Source organism: Pseudophryne corroboree, chromosome 3, assembly GCF_028390025.1.
Source record: "Pseudophryne corroboree isolate aPseCor3 chromosome 3, aPseCor3.hap2, whole genome shotgun sequence".
Taxonomy (NCBI): Eukaryota; Metazoa; Chordata; class Amphibia; order Anura; family Myobatrachidae; genus Pseudophryne; species Pseudophryne corroboree.
The window spans coordinates 104,237,869-104,259,726 of NC_086446.1; the positions used below are offsets into that span (position 1 = coordinate 104,237,869).

The window sequence follows — 21,858 nt, forward strand, 5'->3', positions numbered from 1 at the left end:
CTACCTGTAGGAGACTCCAGGTATTAGCGGGCCCCGCCCAATGCAAGACACAGCGGTTCACAGGTGGGATAGCTGGACGGTGCCTGAGTAGCAGGACTGTCTCACCAAAATCAGGAAAACTGAACATCATGGTCATAATCACTTGAATTTGAGGGTCAATTTCAGGTTCTGCTGCCATAGAGATAAATCAGATTGCTAAAACTGACTTGCATTGGCTGTTAATGTCAATCAGGCAGAGGTGTTTGCATCAGTGCGATGCGAACGCATTTCCCGGTCTGCGCATGCACAGATAGGGCCCTGTGCATGCACACTGGGCGGAAACTCAGCAGTATGCAACCGCATTGCTGATGCGGTCCATATTGAATAAGGCCCTTATTCCTGGTATCGTTTTTAAGCTTTGAGATGAGCATTCTGAAAAACAGAAGTGGTAGTGAGCACAAAGAAGAGGGCAGCAAATACTTTGCAATAATCTACAATACATACAATATGTAGGATCCTAGGCTGTATTATGATATAGTCAGTGGCTATGGTTGCTGTTCATGCAGAGTTTTCGTTAAGTATTAGGCTTGATTGGCAGCTAAAGGGGGGTACACACGTAGAGATGTATCCCAGATATGTGTGCTGAGCGCTCTAGCACAGATCGCTCAGCACTCATCTCTGGACGCTCAGCACACAGCACAATGTGTGCTGAGCGACGGGGGGGGGGGGGTCCACTCACTTCACCCTCACTTTTGACTGGATCTGGCATGCATGCAGGCCACTTTAGAGTCAGTGATAGCGACGCGCAGCCCTATCACTATGGGGCATACACATACCTCCCAACTTCTGATTCCTATAAAGAGGGACACGCGCGCAGCTTTGCCGCGCGCGCTCCCGAAAAAGGGGTGTGTCCTAATAAAAGGGGGTGTGGCTTCGCGGGAGGGCCCGCGATCGCGAGTCACGCCCCCATTTTCGTCACTGAGGGGGCATGCCCAGCGCTCTGTGAGCCACTGGCATGCCCCCTCTCCCTTTGGCTGCAGTGAATAGACGCTGTGTCAGCTTGAATCCAAGTGGATATTTGACATGAACACAGTCTCTCCAGCTGGGTTGAACGAAAACCTGTCTTTAACCTGTTTCCTATAGGTTGTTAGAAGTTGTTGCGGTTCCATGTTGAGTGGTTGATACAATCTATTATGCAATCTGTAGGATATGTGTATTGTTTAGTTTATTTTTGAATATGCTATACTATTATACAGTATGTGCCTAGTAGCCTTTGTCCTATAGACTGCAGGCTCTAGGTACTGCTCGTTGGTGGCACCTTTTCACTTATTTTGGCCTATATCAATAAGTACCAGTTCAATTATTGTCCAGCATGGAACGCGTTCTATGTTATTTATAGGATGGGAGCCTTATATGAGTATTGTTGTATACTAATTAGATTTTGATCTGGGCAATACATAATTTAACATGCCTAAATATTTTGATTCAGATAGCTAATGTATGTATATACTGCTAGATGTCACTAATTTTGGTGTTTGTTTCTGTGATTTTGTAAGATGAACGTATGTTTTATGTTTGCTTTAGTGTGGGTTGCCATAGACACGGTCCCGCCTCTCCGCGCCGGATTGGTTGAGCCACGGACGTCACTATACGCTACCGGACTGGCTGGATTGGGCGGACACGATTCCTGATTGGTGAATGGTCACCATGGATGCTGTTTTCGCCCCTTCAGCTCTGCCGTCTGGGATGCGCAATGTGACGCAGTGACGCCCATACCCGGAAGTGCGGGGGGACGCCGGGAGGTGGATGTTACACTGACTACTAGAAAGGTATGTGTTTGTTAATGTATCTTTGACCTGACGAAAGGCGCTAATAAAGAGCAACTAAAATGTTGATGCAGCATCAGCTGTGTGCTGTCTACGTTATTTGAAAAATCCTGAGGAGTGCCGCCCGTCTTTTCTGCTATATATATATATATATATATATAAAAGCAGAAATAGCCGGCACTCTCTCCTCACACTTTGCAATGCCTCGGTGCCTCCCAAACTGGTCTCACAACCGGATACAAATAGGAAAATGGTGGAACTCGCAGGGCTTATTACCAGTAATAAATGACACAGCGGTCAGTAGTCAAGAATCAACGTTTCATTAATTTAATAACGTCATCAGGATCGTCCTGATGACGTTATTAAATTAACGAAACGTTGATTCTTGACTACTGACCGCTGTGTCATTTATTACTGGTAATAAGCCCTGCGAGTGCCACCATTTTCCTATTTATATATATATATATATATATACATACATACACACACACACTGCTCAAAAAAATAAAGGGAACACTAAAATAACACATCCTAGATCTGAATGAATGATATATTCTTGTTAAATACTTTGTTCTTTACAAAGTTGAATGTGCTGACAACAAAATCACACAAAAATTATCAATGGAAATCAAATTTATTAACCCATGGAGGTCTGGATTTGGAGTCACACTCATAATTAAAGTGCAAAAACACACTACAGGCTGATCCAACTTAGATGTAATGTCCTTAAACCAAGTCAAAATGAGGCTCAGTAGTGTGTGTGGCCTCCACGTGCCTGTATGACCTCCCTACAACGCCTGGGCATGCTCCTGATGAGGTGGCGGATGGTCTCCTGAGGGATCTCCTCCCAGACCTGGATTAAAGCATCCGCCAACTCCTGGACAGTCTGTGGTGCAACGTGGCGTTGGTGGATGGAGCGAGACATGATGTCCCAGATGTGTTCAATTGGATTCAGGTCTGGGGAATGGGCGGGCCAGTCCATAGCATCAATGCCTTCGTCTTGCAGGAACTGCTGACACACTCCAGCCACATGAGGTCTAGCATTGTCTTGCATTAGGAGGAACCCAGGGCTAACCGCACCAGCATATGGTCTCACAAGGGGTCTGAGGATCTCATCTCGGTACCTAATGGCAGTCAGGCTACCTCTGGCGAGCACATGGAGGGCTGTGCGGCCCCCCAAAGAAATGCCACCCCACACCATTACTGACCCACTGCCAAACCGGTCATGCTGGAGGATGTTGCAGGCAGCAGAACGTTCTCCTTGGCGTCTCCAGACTCTGTCACGTCTGTCATATGTGCTCAGTGAGAACCTGCTTTCATCTGTGAAGAGCACAAGGCGCCAGTGGCGAATTTGCCAATCTTGGTGTTCTCTGGCAAGTGCCAAACGTCCTGCACGGTGTTGGGCTGTAAGCACAACCCCCACCTGTGGACGTCGGGCCCTCATACCACCCTCATGGAGTCTGTTTCTGATCGTTTGAGTAGACACATGCACATTTGTGGCTTGCTGGAGGTCATTTTGCAGGGCTCTGGCAGTGCTCCTCCTGTTCCTCCTTGCACAAAGGCAGAGGTAGCGGTCCTGCTGCTGGGTTGTTGCCCTCCTACGGCCTCCTCCACGTCTCCTGATGTACTGGCCTGTCTCCTGTTAGCGCCTCCATGCTCTGGACACTACGCTGACAGACACAGCAAACCTTCTTGCCACAGCTCGCATTGATGTGCCATCCTGGATGAGCTACACTACCTGAGCCACTTGTGTGGGTTGTAGACTCCATCTCATGCTACCACTAGAGTGAAAGCACCGGCAGCTTTCAAAAGTGACCAAAACATCAGCCAGAAAGCATAGGAGCTGAGAAGTGGTCTGTGGTCACCACCTGCAGAACAACTCCTTTATTGGGGGTGTCTTGCGAATTGCCTATAATTTCCACCTGTTGTCTATTCCATTTGCACAACAGCATGTGAAATTGATTATCAATCAGTGTTGCTTCCTAAGTGGACAGTTTGATTTCACAGAAGTGTGATTGACTTGTGCTGTTTAAGTGTTCCCTTTATTTTTCTGAGCAGTGTGTGTGTGTATATATATATATATATATATATATATATATATATATAATACCTAGCTGTACTGTATATCTAGTAGAGGCCATTGATTACAAGTGCCCCAGAAAATAATACTTAGTTACCATTTTGACAAGAAGGCATAAAACACTTCCTCCCCAATTGCCACTCTGGGAGACTAGTGTCAGCATATGCGTATGCCGGTACCACTATGTATAACACACAGGTGCATATGCTACAGACCCTCCAACATGACCCGCCCCACTAGGTACAAAATGCTCTGTTTCTGGACTTCCCTCTTAATTTATGATTTCCATCACCTGTGTTGAACTAGTTAAATGATAAGAAAGCTGTTTCTTCACAGGTGATGGCAATAATAAATTAGGAGGGAAGTCCAGAAACAGAGCATTTTGTACCTAGTGGGGCGGGTCATGTTGGAGGGTATGATACTATGCTTGGGAGGACAGCAGGTGTCACTGTCTATAAGACACAGAGAGCCTGGGCAGGTTCTCCTGATCATGTGACTCAGAGAGCAGGGCTTCGTCACGTGATCCCAGCCACCACTTGTCACGTGAGAAGCGCAGACGCCTGGCGTCGGCGCGCTCTATCCCGGCACAGATGGGCATTCGTACGCATGCGCAGTTAGCGAAGCGTGTGTCCGGGCGCTGCAGCTGTCACCGCCCTCTTTTTGCGCATGCTCTGTGGCCCGGGCAATATCTACACTCTGCAGCAGCAGCGCTTACCTTGCATACAAAGGAGCTGCAGCAGTGTTGGACCCCACGACAACGCTGACAATGAATGAGGGCTGTCCTGAGGCAACGGGGGAGGTACAGTTCTGGTCATTATAAATGTGTGGCACATTGTACATTACTGATCTGTAATTAGGAGTAGCAGGATAACACTGCAACAATTGATTGCAAAATCAGATGTGCTAAATGGTACTCCCAGTACTGAAGGATACCCATGTGCAGAAGTTATTTCACAAGAAAGCAATTTAATAATAATTGAAATAATTTTACCCATGTTTTTTTTATGTTTAAATATGCGGCACCTCTTAATTTTATGGAACCCATCTGTCATTGCAGTTGAGCTGCGGCCAGTGCCCAGCTGTTGCTGCTGCAGCTTCCTTACTCTGCCCACACATGCCATCTCTGTATACAGTGTCCTTAAACGGCTGGCTGGCAGCACAGGGCTCTTGAGTGGAGATGGGGATTTGGACAGTAGCGCCAGCTTCCCACCTTCTCAAGAGAACTGAGTCTTCCCAGGAATGACAGGTGGGCAGAGTCCACTTTCATATGGTGTCCATAGAATTAACTAGTGCCAAAAATACCATATTTATTTATTTTTCTCTTACGTCCTAGAGGATGCTGGGGACTCTGTAAGGACCATGGGGTATAGACGGGCTCCGCAGGAGATATGGGCACTATAAAGAACTTTCTCTTACGTCCTAGAGGATGCTGGGGACTCCAAAAGGACCATGGGGTATAGACGGGATCCGCAGGAGCTTGGGCACACTGAAAAGACTTAAACTGGGTGTGAACTGGCTCCTCCCTCTATGCCCCTCCTCCAGACCTCAGTTAGACTTTGTGCCCAGGACTGACTGGACACTCACTAGGGGAGCTCTCCTGAGTTTCTCTGGAAAAGACTTTGTTAGGTTTTTTATTTTCAGGGAGACCTGCTGGCTACAGGCTCCCTGCATCGTGGGACTGAGGGGAGAGAAGCAGACCTACTTCTACTTAGTTTAAGGGCTCTGCTTCTCGGCTACTGGACACCATTAGCTCCAGATCACTTGGTGCGCCTAGCTGCTCGTTCCCGTAGCCACGCCGACACCCCCCTCACAGAAGACAGAAGTCGGGTGAGTATGAGAAGAACAGAAGACTTCAGGATGGCAGAAGACTTCAGTAAAGGTACAGCGCACTCACAGGGTGCAGGGCACTGGGAGGGGGGCGGGGGGGCGCCCTGGGCAGCATGTTTTAGTGATTTTGAATTTGGCGGGCTGAAGCGCGCCGGGAGGGGGCGGAGCTTAGCCGCGCGGCTCACAGCCGCCTTTTTCTCCTCACAAGCATGCAGGAGACGCTGGTCCGGGACCTCCACGAGCTCCATTAACGTAACGGGGTTCTTATCGGGGGGGGGACACAGTAGCTGGTGCTTAATTGGTAGTATTGGGCAGTGCTGGTACATATATTTTCGTTGGTGGGATGTATGGGCGCTGGGGTTTGAGCTGGCATACTCCCTCTGTGTTTCTCTATCCAGGCTTCCTTGTGGGCCTGTCCCCTGGCTGAGGCATTGTATGTGGGTGTCGGTGGGTCGATACTAGGTGTCGACATGTCTGAGGCTGAATGTTATTCACCGGAGGAGGTTATGCGGGGGGGGCAGATGCGGGTCTGGAGTTGGCTCTGTCGACGCAGCCGACACCTGACTTACTTGCACTGTTGAATACAATTAATTCTAATGTGACTTCTTTATCAAAGAGATTAGATAAATCTGAATCACAGACACAGGTGTGGAAAACATTCATGGAGGATGTTTTGTCGCAGGTACAGACCGCTTCGGGGTCGATAAAGCGGACGTTTACTCAAGTGGTAGATACTGATATCGACACGGATTCTGAGTCCGATGTCGACTTCACTGAGGCTCCTCTACATCCAAGATTAGTTAAGAGTATTCAGTACATGATTGTGGCTATAAAAGATGTGTTACGCATTTCTGAGGAACCTGCCGTACAGAAAACAAGGATTTGCTTGTTTAAGGAGAAAAAACCTGAGGTGCAGTTTCCCCCCTCTCATGAGATGAATACTCTTTGTGAAAAGGCTTGGGAGTCGCCGGACAAGAGGTGGCAGATTCCCAAGAGGATTTACATGGCGTATCCTTTTCCATCTATTGATAGGGGAAAATGGGAGGCATCTCCTAATGTTGATAAAGCTTTATCTCGTTTGTCTAAGAAGTTGGCGCTTCCGTCTCCTGACACGGCAGCTCTCAAGGATCCGGCAGATCGCAAGCTGGAGACGTCTCTGAAGTCCATTTTCACTAATACGGGTGCATTGCTCAGACCTGCTGTGGCGTCGGTATGGGTGAGTAGTGCTATTGCTAAATGGGCTGAGAATTTAGCTGCTGATATGGATACCCTTGATAAAGATACTGTTCTTTTGACTCTTGGTTATATCAAGGACGCTGCAGATTACCTGAAGGATGCGGCGAGGGATGTTGGTCTCTTGGGGTCAAGAGCCAATGCCAAGTCGATTTCGGCCAGGAGGGCGCTGTGGATCCATCAATGGAATGCTGATGCCGATTCCAAGAGAGCTATGGAAGCGTTACCCTTCAAAGGTAATGTCCTGTTTGGGGAAGGCTTGGCGGACCTGGTTTCTACCGCAACGGCGGGTAAGTCCTCTTTTCTTCCCTATGTTCCCACACAACACAAAAAGCCACAACATCAGCAGATGCAGTCCTTTCGTCCAAATAAATACAGACGAGGAAAAGGTTCATCCTTTCTCGCTTCAAAAGGTAGAGGAAGGGGAAAGAAGTCGCCTGCAGTGTCAGGCGCCCAGGACCAGAAGTCCCCCCCTGCCGCTACCAAGTCCACCGCATGACGCTGGGGCTTCCCTGGGGGAGTCCGTACCGGTGGGGGGCCGTCTGCAGTTCTTCAGTCAGGTCTGGGTCCAATCGGACTTGGATCCGTGGGTTCTAGAGATTGTATCTCAGGGCTACAGGCTGGAGTTTCAGGAGACGACCCCTCACCGGTTTTTCATGTCGACACTGCCAGTGTCTCTTCCGGACAGGGAGGTCGTGCTGGCAGCAATACAAAAGTTGTGTCTTCAGAGGGTCATTGTTCCCGTTCCCCCGTCTCAACGGGGGGAGGGGTTCTACTCAAGCCTCTTTGTGGTGCCGAAACCGGACGGTTCGGTCAGACCGATTCTGAACCTAAAATCCCTCAATCCATACTTGAAAGTTTTCAAGTTCAAGATGGAATCTCTTCGAGCGGTGATTGCCAGCCTAGAAGGGGGGGTTTTTATGGCGTCAGTGGACATAAAGGATGCCTACTTACACGTCCCGATTTATCCTCCGCATCAGGCATTCCTAAGGTTTGCGGTACAGGATACTCATTACCAATTTCAGACGTTGCCGTTTGGGCTTTCCACTGCCCCGAGGATTTTCACCAAGGTCATGGCAGAAATGATGTTCTCCTTCGCAGGCAGGGGGTTACAATTATCCCGTACTTGGACGATCTCTTGATAAAGGCGAGGTCCATGGAACGCTTGCTGAGGAGTGTGAGTTTGGTACTGTTGGTGCTCCGGCAGCACGGTTGGGTGCTAAATTTGCCGAAATCTCAGTTGATTCCGGCCACTCGGCTGTCTTTTCTGGGCATAATTCTGGACACGGAGTTACGAAGAGTTTTTTTTTCCAGAAGAAAAAGCTCTAGAACTGCAGTCGATGGTCAGGGAACTTCTGCGGCCGAAGAGTGTGTCTGTCCATCCATCACTGTACTCGGGTTCTGGGGAAAATGGTTGCGGCGTACGAAGCCATTCCATTTGGCAGGTTTCATGCCCTGGTGTTTCAGTGGGATTTGCTGAGCAAATGGTCCGGGTTTCACCTGCACATGCACCGGAAGATAAGTCTATCTCCCAGAGCCAGAATTTCTCTCCTGTGGTGAATGCAAAGTTCTCACCTCCTAGAAGGTCGCCGGTTCGGTATCCTGGACTGGGTACTCTGACAACAGATGCAAGTCTCCGGGGCTGGGGTGCAGTCACCCAAGGAAGAAACTTCCAGGGGAGATGGTCGCTCCAGGAAGCGTGTCTCCACATAAATGTTCTCGATTTAAGAGACATTTACAACGGCCTGCTACAAGCAAGAAGCCTTCTTCAGGGTCGACCTGTCCTGGTACAGTCAGACAACATCACAGCGGTGGCACATATAAACCGTCAAGGCGGAACAAGGAGCAGAGCGGCAATGAAAGTGGCGCTACCGTCTCCGGACACGGCAGCCCTCAAGGATCCTGCTGATCGCAGACAGGAAACTACTTTAAAGTCTATTTATGCACATACAGGTGCTTTGCTCAGACCGGCAATAGCATCGGCATGGGTGTGTAGTGCGGTTGCAGCTTGGACAGATACCTTGTCAGCTGACCTTGATACCCTAGATAGGGATACCATTTTATTGACCTTAGGCCACATTAAAGACGCAGTCTTATATATGAGGGACGCTCAAAGAGACGTTGGGCTGCTGGGTTCGAAAGCCAACGCCATGGCGATTTCTGCTAGGCGAGCCCTGTGGACCCGCCAATGGACGGGTGATGCCGACTCAAAGAAGCATATGGAGGTTTTGCCATACAAAGGTGAGGTTTTATTTGGGGAAGGTCTCGCGGACCTGGTTTCCACAGCTACCGCGGGTAAATCTACCTTTTTGCCTTTTGTTCCCCCGCAGCAAAAGAAAACTCCACAATATCAGATGCAGTCCTTTCGGTCGCATAAGTCCAGAAGAGGTCGGGGCTCATCTTTCCTCGCCAGATGTAAGGGTAGAGGAAAGAGAGCACCTGCTCCGGCTAGTTCCCAGGAGCAGAAGTCCTCCCCGGCTTCTACTAAATCCATTGCATGACGCTGGGGCTCCACTGAGGGAGTCCACACCGGTGGGGGCACGTCTTCGACTCTTCAGCCAGGTCTGGGTTCTGTCAGACGTGGATCCTTGGGCGATGGATATTGTATCCCAAGGCTACAAACTAGAATTCAAAGAGGTGCCCCCGCCGATTTTTCAAGTCGGTCTTGCCAGCTTCTTCCCCAGAGAGGGAAGTAGTGTTAGCTGCAATTCAAAAACTGTATCAACAGCAAGTGATTGTCAAGGTTCCCCTAGTTCAACAGGGGAAAGGGTACTATTCGACCCTGTTCGTGGTCCCGAAGCCGGATGGTTCGGTCAGACCCATTTTAAATCTAAAATCCCTAAACCTGTACTTGAAAAAGTTCAAATTCAAGATGGAATCGCTCCGGGCTGTGATCTCCAGTCTGGAAGGGGGGGATTTTATGGTGTCACTAGACATAAAGGATGCATACCTTCATGTCCCCATATATCTTCCTCATCAGGCGTACCTGAGATTCGCTGTACGGGACTGTCATTACCAGTTTCAGACGTTGCCGTTTGGGCTTTCCACGGCCCGAGGATTTTCACCAAGGTGATGGCGGAGATGATGGTGCTCCTGCGCAGGCAGGGAGTCACAATTATCCCATACTTGGACGATCTCCTGATAAAAGCAAGATCGAGAGATCAATTGCAGAAGAGCGTGTCGCTCTCCCTGGGAGTGCTACAACAACACGGTTGGATTCTCAATCTGCCAAAGTCACAATTGATTCCAACGACTCGACTATCATTCCTAGGCATGATTCTGGACACGGAACAGAAGAGGGTTTTTCTCCCGATGGAAAAAGCCCAGGACCTCCAGAACATGGTCAGAGACTTGCTAAAACCAAAAAGAGTGTCTGTTCATCAATGCACTCGAGTTCTGGGGAAAATGGTGGCAGCCTACGAGGCCATCCCCTTCGGCAGGTTTCATGCAAGGACGTTTCAGTGGGACCTCCTGGACAAGTGGTCAGGGTCCCATCAACTAATACATCAGAAGATAAGCCTGTCCCCCCGGGCCAGGGTGTCTCTTCTGTGGTGGCTGCAAAGTGCTCACCTTCTAGAGGGTCGCAGGTTCGGCATTCAAGACTGGGTTCTGGTGACCATGGACGCGAGCCTCCGAGGATGGGGAAGCAGTCACACAAGGAAGGAGTTTTCAGGGCCTATGGTCAAGCCAGGAGGCTTGTCTACACAATCAACGTACTGGAATTGAGGGCCATATACAACGGCCTACGACAAGCGGAGAATCTTCTTCGCGACTTACCGGTTCTGATTCAATCAGACAACGTCACAGCTGTGGCTCATGTAAACCGCCAAGGCGGGACAAGGAGCAGAGTGGCAATGGCGAAAGCCACCAGGATTCTGCACTGGGCGAAAATCACGTAAGCGCTCTGTCAGCGGTCTTCATTCCGGGAGTGGACAACTGGGAAGCAGACTTCCTCAGCAGACACGATCTCCATCCAGGAGAGTGGGGACTTCATCAAGACGTTTTTACAGAGATAACAAGTCTTTGGGGAATTCCTCACATAGACATGATGGCGTCATGCCTCAACAAGAAGCTTCGGAGGTATTGTGCCAGGTCAAGGGACCCTCAGGCAGTAGCGGTGGACGCCCTGGTGACACCTTGGGTGTTTCATTCGGTCTATGTGTTCCCCCCTCTTCCTCTCATCTCAAAAATATTGAGAATTATAAGACAAAAAAGAGTGAGAACAATCCTCATTGTTCCAGATTGACCTCGAAGGGCCTGGTATTCAGATCTTCAGGAGATGCTCACAGAAGATCCATGGCTTCTTCCTCTCAGGGAGGACCTGTTACAACAGGGACCCTGCGTGTTCCAAGACTTACAGCGGTTACGTTTGACGGCATGACGGTTGAACACCGAATCCTAGCTGGGAAAGGTATTCCGGAGGAGGTCATCCCTACTCTGATAAAGGCTAGGAAGGAGGTGACTGCAAAACATTATCACCGTATCTGGAGGAAATATGTTTCTTGGTGTGAAGCCAAGAATGCTCCTACAGAAGATTTCCATCTGGGCCGTTTTCTCCACTTTCTACAGACAGGAGTGGATATGGGCCTGAAATTAGGCTCCATTAAGGTACAGATTTCGGCCCTATCTATTTTCTTTCAGAAGGAATTGGCTTCTCTCCCAGAAGTCCAGACTTTGGTAAAGGGAGTGCTGCACATCCAGCCTCCTTTTGTGCCCCCAGTGGCACCCCGGGACCTTAACGTGGTGTTACGGTTCCTGAAGTCTCACTGGTTTGAACCTCTTCAAACAGTTGAATTGAAATTTCTCACTTGGAAGGTGGTCATGTTGTTGGCCTTGGCATCTGCAAGGCGGGTGTCCGAATTGGCGGCCTTGTCTCACAAGAGCCCCTATTTGACCTTCCATGTGGATAGAGCAAAGTTGAGGACTCCTCAATTTTTGCCTAAGGTGGTTTATTCACTTCATATGAACCAACCTCTTGTGGTGCCTGTGGCTACGGGTGACTTGGAGGATTCCAAGTCCCTGGATGTAGTCAGGGCCTTAAAAATCTATGTAGCCAGGACGGCTCGAGTTAGGAAAACAGAAGCACTGTTTGTCCTGTATGCAGCCAACAAAGTTGGCACTCCTGCTTCGAAGCAGACTATTGCTCGCTGGATCTGTAACACGATTCAGCAGGCTCATTCTACGGCGGGATTGCCGTTAACAAATTCAGTAAAGGCCCATTCCACTAGGAAGGTGGCCTCTTCTTGGGCGGCTGCCCGAGGCGTCTCGGCTTTACAGTTTTGCCGAGCAGCTACTTGGTCAGGTTCAAATACTTTTGCAAATTTCTATAAGTTTGATACCCTGGCTGATGAGGACCTTGCGTTTGCTCAGTCGGTGCTGTAGAGTCGTCCACACTCTCCCGCCCGGTCTGGAGCTTTAGTATAAACCCCATGGTCCTTACGGAGTCCCCAGCATCCTCTAGGACGTAAGAGAAAATAAGATTTTAAACCTACCGGTAAATCTTTTTCTCCTAGTCCGTAGAGGATGCTGGGCGCCCGTCCCAGTGCGGACGAAATCTGCAAGGCTTGTATATAGTTGTTGCTTACATAAGGGTTATGTTACAGTTAAGATCAGTCTTTAGCTGATACTGGTTTTTGTTCATACTGTTAACTGGTTGCGTATATTCCAGGTTATACGGCGTGGATGGTGTGGGCTGGTATGAATCTTGCCCTTAGATTAACAAAATCCTTTCCTCATATTGTCCATCTCCTCTGGGCACAGTTTCTCTAACTGAGGTCTGGAGGAGGGGCATAGAGGAAGGAGCCTGTGCACACCCATTCTAAAGTTCTTTATAGTGCCCATATCTCCTGCGGAGCCCGTCTATACCCCATGGTCCTTACGGAGTCCCCAGCATCCTCTACGAACTAGGAGAAAAAGATTTACCGGTAGGTTTTTAAAATCTTATTATGTTTGCATTCAATAGGTTTTACTTATTATTATGTATTGCTGACAGGACCTGGGCAAAGTAATTAACTGGAGCCCCTGCCCACCCAATCATGGGAATAAATAATAAAATCATAATTTACCACCTCCTGCAGTCCTGCACTATCTCTCCACATTCTTCATTAACTATCTGGCTGCAGGCTGGGAGGCAGCTAGCGAATACTTCTTGGATGTCCTGAGTGTGCGTCATTCACAATCAGAGAGGCCAGGCAGCGTTCACAAACCGAGAGAGCCAAATGCCCTCCAGCCCACCCTACCCCTGCTCGATGGCCCCTAGAATCGTCGGACCCTGGGCAGTTCATAATGCAAACAAATTATGTACAGTGACATGCACCAATATTTAAATATGTCTTTGCCCAAAAGAGATTGCAATTAATCTACTCTGCGTTTTATACTCATGTGGAGGTAGGGTACAGGTAGTATTGGTTTGGAAGTATTGATTAATTGGGCCAGGCATAATGAAACAATAAAAATGTTAATTTTTCCTAATAAAAATAAAATATATATATAAAACTGTATGTTGTGGTCTGGTAATAAAGATGTAAATTAATTCTGGTAAAAAAGAGTTAAGGAGGGTAACTGAGTATGAACTGAGAGCATAGGGACATGTGATGTTGTAAACAGGTAATGTATAGTTCCTCTTCTTAGATTTAAGTAATTCGGATAGACTTTAACAGAAATATGACAATGTGTAGTAAGCAACTCTGATATGGTTTCATTAAAGTGTTTGCAATTTCATGAAAAGCAAAGCACTCTCCAGTACACTAGAAATCCAGTGTTTCCCTTTTTTCCCTTACATTTAGATCTCCTTTAATATTTGCTTGTGTTGATAGAATTTGATTTAGATGTGTTACAAGATGACTTTACGTTTTGTCATAGAATCTATCTTTGCTAGTCACCTATTAAAAAATTCTACTTTTACACATTAGATGGGCACCTCCTAAAATGTTCTGTCATGTTTAATTTTCCCTCACTTATTAGGTTTTCGAAAATGAAGTTGTGATACAATCTGAAGATGGTTCCGTGGAGCAGACCCTGCTTACTGAGCAGCTAGCAGACGCCTTAAAAATTAAGAATATTCGCGATGACATAAGCGATAGGATACTGAACCTCACCCTGAAAATTATCTACCTGCTGACCGGAGAGGTGAGGGGGTCTAAGAGTGTCACAGTGACATCACTATTACATCATTTACTACTTCCGCAGATGTTAACATTTGTTTAGCCATCTGAATGGTAATCTGTAAACTCTCCCTGGCTGTCTAGTAAAGTGACTAACTTGTGTGTATAGACAGAGTCCCTTCTTATTGATTGAGCTCACTACATGGCAAAGACACAATGGGCGGAATTCAAACGTTATCCCGCCGGCAGCCACTAGATGGCGCCCAAACGGAGCTATTCAATCGTAGCTCGATTTGGGAATGTTGGCTGCCAGCAACTGCTTTTCAGCTTGCACTCCCTGGGGGTGGCGAGCTGAAATGCACAGAAAATGACCCGTTTGGGCACCCAAACGGCACTTTTCGTGACCATGCTCAGCACTTTGGTCAGGTTTAGCTGCTTTACGCAGCTAAACCAGACACTAATGGGTGCGATCAACATGAGAGAAAAAACAACAATTGATTTGCGCCCCCCCAATCTCCAGCCACATTAGAAGGGAGATCGGGCACGCAAGTCATTTGAATTCTGCGCAATAAGTGCTTAAGAGCTACGACAGCTCCTGCATTCTTTCTGCATGAAAAACTATGAGCAAGCACGATCCCACACGATTTGGCACTAGATAATGACGGCTACTAGTTACTGCATTGGCTGCAGCCCCTAGAGCAGAGGTTCTCAAACTCGGTCCTCGGGGGCCCACACAGTGCATGTTTTGCAGGTCTCCTCACAGAATCGCAAGTGAAATAAATAGCTCCACCTGTGGACCTTTTAAAATGTGTCAGTGAGTAATTAATACACCTGTGCACCTGCTGGGTTACCTGCAAAACATGCACTGTGTGGGCTCCCGAGGACCGAGTTTGAGAACCTCTGCCCTAGAGGCTGTGTAGGGCTGCTGTAATAGCAGTGAAGGGGCTTTCCATTGGAAGTGCTCTCTGATAATTGGCCCGGACTGGCAGTTCCAGAGGTAAAAAACACCTCGCCCTGGTGAAAGTCATCCCGGCGTGTGATTAGCAGAAGGTGCTCCCATTGGTGAATTTTACTGGGCAGAACCACCAATGGTTAGTTAAGAGCCTTAATGGGAGTGTGAAGCTGATTTTCATTATGGAAGAAGTAATATGTGAGGGGTGTTTGTAGGTTTTGATTGAAAGTCTCTGCTGTGAAGGGAAACTGTTTCTGGTTACATAGTGTAATTTTCACTTCCTTGAGGCCAGTGACATCACTTGAAATGTTTGGCCATTCTGGATGAGACATGGCAATATCGCCAACAAGACATGTCTGTGTGTGGCCAGCTCAACATTTATCTTTAGCTAACAGCAGGGCAAACAAAGTAATTTAAGTACACAGGGAGAGTGGAAGTTTTATTCTTATTACTCTGCAGAGATGGGAGAGTAATGTCTTTTATTAGTATAGTCCTTTTTTTCAATTATCCAGGATTATGGGCCACTGAAGAAATACGGGGAGCAGGACACCATCCATAGCAGACCCCATGCAATGGATGGATTGAGCAGGAATCAGAGCCCCACCCTGGAGCCTCCACCTCACTCGCTGATTCATGAGAGAGACAATGACCAGAAGATCCTGGAACTCACCAACAAGATCATTCAGCTGCTGACTGGAGAGGTGACTGCTGGGAATGGGGCATTAAACAGTCATAGATAAAGTTATACCCCTTTCAGACCGCCACCTATGAACACGGGTTATTGGCACATGAACGCATATAACCCGTGTTCAGGTGCAGTCTGAAAGGTGCAAGGTTGAAATACCGGGTCGAGTGACCCGGTAATTCAACCATGGTCACGAGCAGGGTTGAACTCGTGTTCAACCCTGCTCACTGTGCGGTGTGAACGGGAGCCGGGTCGATGCGACCCATTTTCCGATCACTGTGTGTATACGGGTGGCGCTTGGAGATCATGTTATCTCCAAGCACCATCACCGCTGACGTCACCAACCCGGCAATATGCCGGGTTGCAGTCAGCGGCATCAGGGCGCCTGAGGCGGGTCGCACACTGGGAGCTCCCGTATCAGGCCCCCGTGTACAACCCACCTCAGGCGGTCTGACAAGGGGTATTAATAATGTTTTGTGGTTTGTATAATTGTCTCTGTAGAAAACGCTAACTATGTTCCGCTGTTTGTTCATGTAGGAGTGGAATCTTCCAGGAAATTGCCAGAGTGGTGGTGAAGATGTTCACTTGGAAGGAACTTTAGGTAAGAGACAATGTCAGGTATTGTAGGGTCAGTGCCATCTAGGTCATGTCAACATTCCTTATACCTCCCTTCATCCGGTTGATCTCCTGGCAACACATGTGCTGGATCATTGGCTCTTCACCTCCTAATCAAACATCTGTCTCATTATTTTTAAATGAGGTGAATCCAGGGCTTCGTTTTGTTAAATCCAACAACTAATCTGCACCCTTCCATCCAATCGTTCATAAACTTGGCTGTAAACCCAGACTGTCTTCTCTCTTGTCTGCATTCATTTTCCATAGTTGCTGTCTACATGGTAGAGAGCAAACCCTAAACATGATCCTGCTCTGTACATCTATAACTCTTTCTTTCTTGTGCATTGGAGTACCCTCTCATCTGCAAATAAGGCTGTTGCCATGCATGGCCTCTTTATCTCCCTGACATCTGGCTTACAACCTCTTCTAGTAGTGTGAGCTCACACCCCATGTGAAGGCCTTCCCCTCCAACTGCTTCCGTTCGCTTATCTACTTCCCAACTACCGATTAAAACGATGATTTATCTATTTCAGCCTTGCTTTTTACCCACCTGCTTTTATATAGTGTCAGTGTAATTATATATGGAATCATTTCCCCATACTATGAAATATAGGGAAGTTAAAAATTGCAGCAGAATTCTATGATTCTATTAAGGCTCAATGGCCTAGCCAAGAGGTTCTCAAACGCGTTCCTCAAGGCTCCCCAACGGTCCAGGCTTGAAGTATATCCATGCTGGGCCACAGGTGTTTAATTAGTGCCTCAGTCAATTTGATTTCACCCATCTATGCTGAGCCTTGGATATACTTCAAACCTGGACCGTTGGGTGCCTTGAGGAGCACGTTTGAGAACCTCTGCCCTAGGCCAAGTGTTTTTACACAGAGCAAGAAATTATGGGGTGACTTCAGATACCCTATCTCACAGTAAGTTAATTATGAGGTGACTTCAGATACCCTATCTCACAGTAAGTTAATTATGAGGTGACTTCAGATACCCTATCTCACAGTAAAGTTAAATTAATACACAAGTGAAGTATTGAATAAGTCATACAAAGTTTGTTTTTATGATTGTATGGCTGGGGCTTATGACTGTTCTTGCATGATGGCTAGGGATTTGGCAGTGTTAGAAGAAGTATTGTGGTGATAAGTATATTGTGGGCAGCATACTTTTAGATGATGGGCTGAGCACAGAGGCAGCCACACTGTCCTGTTTTGAGAGGGCTGTCCTGTGACTCAGAGGTTTGTCCCAGATTGCAGGAGGTTGGTATTTCTCTTCCACTCACAGCGGACACAGGTGCCACCACTGCATGCGTCAGTAAGATGTTTTTGTCACCAGGGAGGTGGCCTAGGGCCACAGAAGGGGTAAGCATGCCCTCAAGGATGTGGCCACGCCGGCTATAATGCAACCAGATCCCCTCCCACAGCCTAACCCTAACTCTCCCCCAAAGTGCCTAATCTGAACCATCAAAATAAGGAAAAACCATGTGTTGCTCATTTAACCCTGTTGACCTACCATCCGGATGCCCATGTACAGATTCTGGGATTAACTAATGTTGGGAGGTATGTTTCTTTTTTAAACATTGTTTATGAATAGCGGTGAAGTATATAATTTGTCACGCAGCTTTTGATGATGATGCTGATGATGTGTGTGTGCCTCATCAGTCACCGTAGTGGAAGGTACTGTCACCTTTGACTTGTGATGTTCCACATTGGCACTCTTACAGGTACAGGTGGGATCCATATCCACTAACTGTAGTCCTTTTATATTCTGGCCATGTAATGAAGTGCTGGCGTATGTTTTTCTCCGCTAGTAGTCTAATGGTGTTTTTTTATTTTTTCTCCTCAGCCTGCTCTATGGGCGGAAATACAAGACCGAACATGTCTGAATGCCTCCTTTTTTCCAGGAAAGATTTAGCTGTTGCTGATGTAGAAACATATCCTATAGGGCGCACATTGGAAAATAGCAAATGGCTGGGAACGACCGATGTTCCAGTCAGCAAGACCACAACGACGAAACATACGCAAACAGAAAACACGCCCACTGAGATTGCAGATGAGCCCGGACAATCTGTAGGTGGAGGAATATACTACACTAAGTGTACACAGACAGAATACACCTCTACTTATATTTTGGTGTGTAACACAGGAAATGGTAATGATGGGATAAAGGTCAGCGCAGGCGGTACAGTTCTTGCCAAAAAGTCGATGAATGAGCTTGGACAACGTGCAGGTGCCATAGGGAGGCCGTATAAATGTTCTGTATGCTCCAAGTCCTTCACTAGCACCTCAGATTTTAATAAACATCAGGTGGAACACAGCGAGAAGGAGACAGCTTGCCAAGACTGCGGGAAGCACTTCTCCTGTAAGTCACACCTCATGAGGCATCAGAAGATTCACACAAGCGAAAAACTGTTCCTGTGTTCGGAGTGCGGGAAGTGTTTTATCTTGAAGTCGGCGCTCCTGCGGCATCAAATGACCCACACTGGAGAGAAACCCTTCTCCTGCTCAGCCTGCGGGAAATGCTTTAACCAACGTTCCCATTATGTGAGGCACCAGCTAAGTCACTCTGGGAAGAAGCCATTTTCCTGTTCGGAGTGCGGGAAGTATTTTATTCAGAATTCTGATCTGGTTAAGCATCAGAGGGCGCATAAGGCATCAAACCTGTCTTGTAGCATATGTGGGAAACATTTCTGCTCCAAAATGTTCCTTCGCAAACATCAGAGGAGCCACGGTGAAATGAGCAGGTCCATGTGTCCTCAGTGTGGCAAGTGGTTTTCCCAGAAATCGGCGCTTGTCGTCCACCAGAGGATTCACACGGGAGAGAAACCCTTCGCGTGTTCAGACTGTGGGAAAGGTTTCAACCGGAAGTCCCTTCTTGTTAGACACCAGAGAACGCACACGGGGGAAAAACCATTCTCCTGCCCTGACTGTGGGAAAAGCTTCACCCGCACCACAAATCTGATCATACACCAGCGGATTCACACAGGGGAGAAACCCTTCTCCTGCGCCAAGTGTCAGAAACCTTTCAGTAGTAACGCAACTCTTATTAAACATCAGAGGATTCATGCAAACGATCAAGAAGATTTGTGAGTTAAATGCACAAAATTATTTTGGGGTAAGAACCCCTATTAAAGATAGGAATATTTTTTTATTTATTTTTCCTTTTTTGGATGAAAGTTCTCCATCAAAAGCATTTTCTTCAACTGATATGTCCTCACTGTTCTTGATCTAGATCAGGGATGGGGAACCTTCGGCCCTCCAGCTGTTGTAGAACTACACATCCCATCATGCTCTACAACAGTTTTAGCATGGCCAAATAGTAAAACTAGTAAGGCATGCTGGTATGTGTAGTTCAACAACAGCTGGAGGGCCAAAGATTCCCCACCCCTGATTTGAACCTTTTCAACAGGTACCGCAGGCTGGTCACCAGGGGGCTGTGTGTGACTTCATACTAGATTGTTGCTTTAAGCAGTATAGCTTCACAGTATACGGTCCTTAGGTCGACCTTAATAAGGTCAACATCAATAGGTCGACCACTATTGGTCGACACCTATAAAAGGTTGACGTTGTCATTAGTTCGACACAGAAAACGTTGACATTAGTTTTTTCACTTTTTTTTTTTTTTTTTACTTTTTCATACTTTATGATCCATGTGGACTACGATTCGGAATAGTAACCTTGCCCGAAGCATGGCGAGGGGACATGGTGTACTAATTGGGGTTCCCGGTCACGTTCCGAATAAAACTACACATAAAAAAAATAAAAAAAACACCTTATGTCGACCCATTTTCCTTGTTTCGACCTAGTGCCTGTCGAAACAATGAGTGTTGACCTAATTAGGGTCGATCCAACAAACCCATTCCAGCTTCACTTCCCTCTGGCTGAGTACTGGGAATACAAATGGAATAATGGAGACGTTTTGTTTTTTTGTTATCCTTAATAATTTTATATATATATATATATATATAAATATATTTGGGAACAAATATGGGGGCATATGTAATAGGGTCCACGTTTGCCGTAAGTGTAGGATGCCGGACAATCTCGGAAGGTTTTCCTTAAAGTGGCAATCATTTACAAAGCAAAACCATGCTTTGTAAATGATTGCCGCTTTAAAAAAAAAAAAATCGGAGATTAGCCGGCATCCCGCACCTCCGGCAAACGTGGATCCTATTACACACCATCTAAATGTACCCCTAATAAAAGCAAATTTAACTTAAGGGAGTACATTTAGCATCTTGGTGTATCCTGCAATTATCAAGGACTTAAAGCTGCACTACCTCCTTGGAAATGTTTTCCCTAGCCAGGGAAAAATGGCAGCCAGTTCTGTTGGCCAACATTAAGTGGTTGTGGGAGGAGGTGTGTTCATTTAATAATTGTGGCTTGTGATTACTTCCCTCCCCCCCCCCAAGAATACATATAGTAACTCATGATTTTGTTATAACCGTTACCATAAGGCTACTCAAGGTGGTTACCCTTCTCTGTAAATGTTCTAGTTGTAGCACAAGTTTACTTAAGAAAAAAAGATTTGCCAAAACCCTATACTTCTCAAGGTGCAACGAGGAAAATGACTTGCTCGGTCCTTTTAGCTAGCACTGCTCATTGCAAACGGTCTGTTGAAAATGTATTGGCACATACCAAGGAAGCATACTGTAACAGTTGTGGGAGAAATATATTATTGTAAATAAGTATATTGTGCTATTCTGGCAATAAAAGTTATACTTTTCCACATACATTATATTGCATTATATTTGTCTCTTTTGAAATCAAATCCTCTACCTTGTTTCTCAAGTTGGAAGGCACTGACCACTCACCATTGGGCATAGGGTATATACACAGCTCTAGAGGTACTCCCTTGTGCCCAATTAATATTAGCTTGGTCAGTGCATTCCGAGAGGTCAGCAATGGCTGCAACAAATAGAAACGTGCAACGTTTCAGTCTCCTTTATGACACTTTCATTGGAGTGCTTTACTCAAAGCTCCCTGATGGAAGTGACACTGATATGTTGGTCATCAAACTTAAAACTATTGACTGTTTTTTGTCTGAGTGCCACTGTTTTTAGGATTTTTGCTGCCTAGAGAAATAAGGCATTGCTCAGAGTGATGTAGCCACTCTGTGTTGCACTGTTTTGGAAGGGGCAGGATAAAGTCTGCTTGGCTGACTAGTTCATAAATTCTGCCAGATTGTAGAAGTGTTCTAGTGATATATTTATTCCTGGTCTTGTAACATTAGACAAACTTTATCAGTTTTATTCTTATTCATCAATGCGAAAATCCTAGGTTGCCCCAGATAACCAGTCACCACGAGTGCAACACCATTGTAAGGGTTGCTTCATAAAATGTGAAAACCATATTGGTGGATAAAGAAAATAATTATATATTATACATTTATAATAAGTTTAGATTTGTTTAATATTTTATATCCATGGTGATGGCACGGAGTTGCCTGGGAGGTGGGGGGGGGAAAAAAAAAAACTTTCCACAAATTTGGCACTGTGCGGCGAATAATTTGGACCTAAAGGGTATTTTTGTCTAAAACATACTATGTATCAATGTACAGCA

General features: G+C 46.7%; 1 protein-coding gene across 1 annotated transcript; it reads left to right on the forward strand.

Annotated features, from left to right (window-relative positions):
• Positions 1 to 4,406: 4,406 nt before the first annotated feature.
• LOC135054900 (zinc finger protein OZF-like) lies at positions 4,407 to 21,035 on the forward strand. The gene is made up of 5 exons (XM_063958358.1): positions 4,407 to 4,684; positions 13,909 to 14,073; positions 15,513 to 15,701; positions 16,223 to 16,286; positions 18,143 to 21,035. Exons 1-5 carry the CDS (start codon positions 4,652 to 4,654, stop codon positions 19,384 to 19,386), a joined length of 1,695 nt encoding a protein of 564 aa, XP_063814428.1. The 5' UTR covers positions 4,407 to 4,651; the 3' UTR covers positions 19,387 to 21,035.
• Positions 21,036 to 21,858: the final 823 nt, after the last annotated feature.

Bases quoted from the DNA above. Each gene is read 5' to 3' on its own strand.
- LOC135054900 (XM_063958358.1), top strand. From the start codon at position 4,652: ATGAATGAGGGCTGTCCTGAGGCAACGGGGGAG. The intron at 4,685-13,908 runs GTACAGTTCTGG...CTCACTTATTAG, and splicing joins GTCCTGAGGCAACGGGGGAG to GTTTTCGAAAATGAAGTTGT. The intron at 14,074-15,512 runs GTGAGGGGGTCT...TCAATTATCCAG, and splicing joins TCTACCTGCTGACCGGAGAG to GATTATGGGCCACTGAAGAA.